At 37.6% G+C, this 6,062-nt stretch overlaps 1 protein-coding gene across 1 annotated transcript; it reads left to right on the plus strand.

The window, feature by feature from the left end:
- The first annotated feature begins 3,246 nt into the window (after positions 1 to 3,246).
- LOC131634714 (putative transcription factor bHLH107) lies at positions 3,247 to 5,792 on the plus strand. The gene is made up of 2 exons (XM_058905341.1): positions 3,247 to 3,658; positions 4,222 to 5,792. The coding sequence occupies exons 1-2, from the start codon at positions 3,362 to 3,364 to the stop codon at positions 4,717 to 4,719; spliced, it is 795 nt and encodes a 264-aa protein (XP_058761324.1). The 5' UTR covers positions 3,247 to 3,361; the 3' UTR covers positions 4,720 to 5,792.
- Positions 5,793 to 6,062: the final 270 nt, after the last annotated feature.

Here is a 6,062-nt window from a genome sequence, read left to right on the forward strand (position 1 = left end):
GGGCCAAAGAGTGGATTGGCCCAATTGGAGTAATTGGGTCGGTCCAGAACACCCCCTTTTTATCATGACGGGCTGACTCTTGTGTGTTTATTTTATTTTTCAGACTCTATGGACCGGGCGCGTCACGACAGGATGCTCAAGCAGGCGAGCAAGGCTATGGTGGTTCTCAAGAAGTGTCCCAGTCCTCGGTTAGCTGCTGTGCAGAAATCCCCAGCGACTGGTTCGGACACTTCCTCCTCCTCTCTAGTGGCTGTCGGATCTCTGCTACGGCCTTCTGACCAAGGGGGATCACTAAGGCCTACTATGGTTAATCCTTCCCCCTTCGCCAGCAACCGGATCCGGACGCTTTGGTCTGTCATAAGCGGCCGAGGGTGGAGGCTGTGGACTTGACCCAGGAGGACGCTGGTGGCTTCTTCACCCTGCCCTCATGTTTTCTTCAGCCTCGGTATTTTGAAGGTGGGCCTATTACCCTAGAAAAAGCTCTGAAGACAAAGTAAGACACGTGTCCTCAGTGGAAGGCTTTCACATTCTAACAAGAAATTTATAAGAGAAAAATGAAGTATAAAATCGACAGAGAATGGTGTCGAAATCGTCTAAAGTCGAAGCAGAAAGCGAAAGTCGAATGTAAGGATTCCATACTTAGAAGATTTTCAGACCAAGTCTTCAATTGTAAGGAACGCGTCGAAACTGGGTGCAGTTACCAGAAGATCGATGTAGCGCGAGATTTCAAAATTCAAAAGTTTGAAATATTAAGAGACGGTTATCAAGCCAGAATCATGTGTTAAAGGCGCCAAACACAGAGAAAGATCCTACAAAGCGGTTGCTGCTAGTTTAAATCTTAGCCGTAGATTGTGCTAGGTAGTTACTTCATGTAAAGTCTATAAATAGGCCAGAATAATATAGAAAAGTGTGTTCACTATTACGATCAAACTACTTGCTTACACTCTACCCATTTTCCGCCCTTAAGGAAACAAGAGTTGCTGAGAGTTCTGATGTATGTGAATCACCGTCTTTATTTTCAATGCAATCCCTTTACTTTTTAATCGTATGCTTCAAAGCTTTTATCTTTGTGGTGTTCTTTAACAAGTATTTACTTTGTCTCTTAATCGTTGTTTCAACCAAGTGAACCGACACTGGTTGTTGCCATCGGAGAACAACTTCTGAGTCGACGCTGTCCGGTGGTCACGAGTCACCCGAGGAGGTCAGATCCAGAACGATTATACTCTTACTAAAAATCTATAAGTCTAGGTTTGTCCCGTCGGTCACGCGTTACCTGTCGGTCAAATCAAACACTCAGTGTGGAAAAACATTGTATTTGTTATCAACCTTAGAAAACCGTTTCTTAGATGAACCCTTCGACGAAACAGATACAATCCCAGAAACTTTAGCACGTGGTCTTAAGATCAAATGGTCGATCTTGCAAGTGACCCTTAGTTTCGAGGCTCTAGCAGTCGTGCAGGAGCAATACACTATGCTCTATCGAACCTTGTATGGAATGATGTTGTCTGCCTCGGTTAAGGAGGCTTCTCTTCGTCGGTCTTTGGCTCCTGCTGAGGATGAGACGGAGGAGGAGAAGGCTCTCTTGACCCGGGCGAAATTTATCCAGTACATACGGGTTCTGGGAGGAGATTGTGTGGCTGCTTCCGAGGATACCTATAACTCCACCGTGGCCCAGCTTAAGTTGAAAAATCCAGGGGTGGAGTTGGTAATCGAGGGTATCGGGCCTTACCATCGAGTGGAGGGTGACCAGATTGTCTCTCCAAATTTGACGGTAGGTGGGGAGGAGTCCGCAACTCAGGAGGCCGAGGAGACCCTGATGGAGGAAGGTGTTTGATGCTTCTTTATGTTAAGTTTTTGGCCGGCGTGCCATTTGTTATTTTGTTTTGATGTACCGGGGGGAATGCCCCCCGTTTTTGGTCTGTAAGGATATCTGCCAGCTCGGCCTTCGTGGTGGTTAGTCGGGCACATTTTCGGGCTGCCTGCTCGATTTTAATTTGAATTTACTTTACTTTATTTTTAACGCTTCTATTCGTTGTGTTTGTTTCTCGAAGTCTGCGCGCATGCGTTTATACTCCTTGGGCGGTGTGTACGCTGGTTTCCAAGGGTCTTGTTTTTTAATGTTTCTGTCGGTTTCCCAGGCGCCTTTATTCCCTTTCTTTCTCTTATAAAAGGAGGTCTAATGGGCCTCTTCTTCTTCATTTTTCTGCAGGAATGGGAGGCGCAAAAGGGAAAAAGGTTTCCACAGTTTCTTGCTCTCGCGGAGCCAAGGAGGCGAAGTAGAAGGAAGTCTCTGCCGGGTCCGTTTCTCGCTCTCAGGGGGCTCGTGGTTCGAACGCGCAGGCTCAGTCCTCAGGTGTGAGTGTTGTGACCAACGCAGATGGCCCTGAGATGAAGTGGGACGAGGACTGGTATCAATATCTCCACTCGGAGGAGTTCATCCGTCGGGCAGAATAATGTGTTTCTACTTGCTTTTGTTTAATGCATGTATTTTGTAATTTGCTTGGACAAAAAATAAAGTACTGTTGTTGTTGTCGTTTTGCTGGGGTTTTTCTTAGTTAGGAGGTTTGCTAGATTATAATGTATTGGTCGCCAAGTGTGTGGAACTATGGTTGACAGCCGGGGACAAGTGCATGGTGAAGGTGAGTCTCAGGCCCCGTTGTGCTGAGTTCTGAGTCTCATGGCGTGAACGGTCCCCTCGCGAGCGGGGTGTTTTGCCGTCGTGGTACTTGCTTACGACAGGGATGCTCGGTATCCGTGCCCCCCCCCCCGAAGGACAAGGAGTCTGCTCGATTAAGGGAGCGAGCTTCTGTCGTTTTGTTTCTTTATGAGGTGCTCGGCGTGTACCCGGGTCGCCCCCGAATATAATTTTGAATTTTGGATAATAACCAGATTATAACCGAATCCAAAACAACTTAATTGATTAATAATCATTTAATTATATCCGGATTTTATGAATGAATAACTAATCATTAATAACTAAAACCAGTTAATAACCATTTAATTATATTCAATTATTTAAAATGAATTTAAATTTGATTAATAATTTAGACCTCATAACCGAATATTTTGCACACCCCTAATTTTGCTGACTTGGATTTCAGTATGATACATAGATAAATATTATGTTTGTCAAACTAAGCCATCAGTAACTATTTCCAGCACTTTTTAAATTAATAACTATTTCCAGCAATATTGATAGGGAATCTTGCAAATATACATTGACCGTGAAAACTTACATTATAAATATCATTCTACATATGCTCTATACAATTGCATTAAGCATATAAACAGTAAACTATCCATCTAAAGTGTCTTCTGAGTGCTTTTTTTTTATTTCTAAAGTTCATTGATATAAATTTCAATGGATTCTGGCTATGATATTTCGAGGGTACTGTTCAATACCACTTCTTATAGACTTGATGCTTTCAATGGGATTTCAAGAGGTGGGTTTGCATCAACAAATTCTTTGGTTTTGGATAGTGAGAAAGAAGAAGTAGTGAAGTCCCCTCCAAATCAAATGAATGGAGAGAAAAAGATTTGTGATGCTAACAAAAGTTTGGTGGCTTTGAAGAGTCATAGGGAAGCTGAGAGGAGAAGAAGAAACAGAATCAATGGTCATCTTGCAAAACTTCGAGGACTTGTCTCATGTTCTACAAAGGTATATTGTTCAAATCAGAGACTGTATCATTTTATTTATTATTTAATATATAATATTTAATAATTTTAAATTCTTTGATTATAAAACATATATATTACTAATAAATTGTTCTTAGTTGGGGTTACCCTTCACATCATTGGCTGAATATTCAGGCACTCAACAAATCATTATTTTATTGTTATACAGCTGTCAATAGTTGGGCAAAGTTTATTCTACGCGCAATTGCACTATTCTCATGCAGTTATATTATAATAAATTATTAATTATTTTTTTAATAAGTTCTAAAAAAAAAAAAATTAGAAAAATAATGAAATACATTGATACAAATTGTATCATATGTATATGTAGGTGTAATTTATAACATCTGCGCTTAAATGTTTTTTTAGATATACACTTTTGATGGTTTTTATAAGTAAATTTGAATTTTTAGGTTCGTTCAAAAAAGTTAATGTCTCTAGTCTATATATAATCGAGATACATCAATTATTGAATGAATTAAAAAAATAAAATTTACTTATAATAGTGAACAGAAAGCGCGTAGCTAATAATTAATATTTTTATAGATGGACAAAGCAACCTTACTAGCAGAGGTTATAAGGCAAGTGAAGGAACTGAAAAAGAATGCAGATCAAGAAAGCAAAGGTTACCTAATCCCAAAAGATAGCAATGAAGTGAAAGTTGAAATTGAGCCATGTGAAAGAGGAGGAGTAGATGGCTCAATTCTTTACAAAGCATCAATCTGCTGTGATTATGGACCAGAGCTTCTATCTGATCTAAAGCAAACTCTTGATACACTTCAACTGGATTTGGTAAGGGCAGAATTGTCAACTTTGGGAGACAGGGTTAAGAATGAATTTGTTTACACATGTTGTAAAGTGGATATTTATGATGTTGGGTTATGTCAAGTTATTGCAAGTAATGTTCATCATGCACTTAGTTCTGTTTTGGAGAAGGCTTCTGCTTCAATGGATTATGAAATAAGACTACCACCGCGTCCTTGCCTTCGGCTGCAAAATGTGACATCTACTTTGTCATGCAACCATGAATTTTGTTCATGTTGATGCCTAACATTTTGTTTAGGTTGATATTTTTTCGGATTTGTCGTTTAACTTTTTTTTCATGAGTTATATGACTTATGAATGAAGCTTCAAAGTTTTTTGTTTTGAAACATGTTGTTGTCTTTACAATTATGCAGCAAATTATTCAAAGGTGAACTATCCTTTTTTTTTTTCTCATAAGCTTTCGATTGGTTTAATGGAATACATAATATGTATTTCTTTATTAGATAAAATTGACCTACAAGATGCACCATTGTTCCATTGCTCTAGGTACTGCCGTCAAAATGGGTTAGTCTATATGGGTCGGTCCGTCAAATCCGAAAAATCATAGGACTTGAGCTTTAAAATTAGAGTCCATATTTTTAGGGCCTTTTTAGTCCAGTTTTAAAAAACCCACTACCCATTAGGGTTAGCCCATATGGACCGTGGATAGTCTATTAGGTCCGCATAATTATAAATTTATATATTAATATTTATATTATCTTACTCCAAAACAACATATTGATTTTTCTCGTTTCACTAAATTTTATCTCTATTTTATTCCATCTTTCTCTTTTAAATATTATACATTAATATAATCAACATTTTTCATCGTATTATATTAGTTTTCTTTTATAATAAATATTCAAGTATGATTTTATACAATTTAGACATATATTGTATTTAGAAACACATTATAGTATTTATAAGAGATAATATAGTACTTAAAAATGTATCATGTTTAAAATAACATAATTTTTAATTTTATTTATAATATATATTATGGAGTTTTTATTTTAATTTTTTAAAATAAAAAATCCCATTTAGAGTTGGGTAGCCCGAAGCTCATCTAGGGCCGGGCTCGGGTAGTAAATCCCGAGCCTATATTACACATGGCTTTTTTGGTCCAGCCTTTAAAAGTCCAGGGTCCGCCTGTTTTAGGCCGGGTAGACCATTTTGACAGCTCTAGCTCTAGGGGTAGAATACCCGAATTTGTTTTTCTTTTTTTGAAAATTTTATCTAGTACGTACTTTAATTATACTTGACACCCTATATATTTTCATAATATTGAAAATGTCTTTCTAATTTTTTTTTTAATTACATGTTGTAAAAAAGATTTTCAGTCACTAAAGATCTGATAATATATACAAAAAATATATTATAGATTTTTATCAAATTATTTGAAATATTTAATGCCTGTCTAAAATTGTATCGATTTTTTCAAATTATATGGTACACGTGATATTTCTCCACACTCTTTAAAAATTTGGTAGTGTTATTTTGAACGTTCACACCCCTGCATACAAAATAGATGTTGAAATTAAATCTAAAACTTTGAGTAATTCATTATCGCTACACAATGACAA

Source organism: Vicia villosa, unplaced genomic scaffold (genome assembly GCF_029867415.1).
Source record: "Vicia villosa cultivar HV-30 ecotype Madison, WI unplaced genomic scaffold, Vvil1.0 ctg.001337F_1_1, whole genome shotgun sequence".
NCBI lineage: Eukaryota > Viridiplantae > Streptophyta > Magnoliopsida > Fabales > Fabaceae > Vicia > Vicia villosa.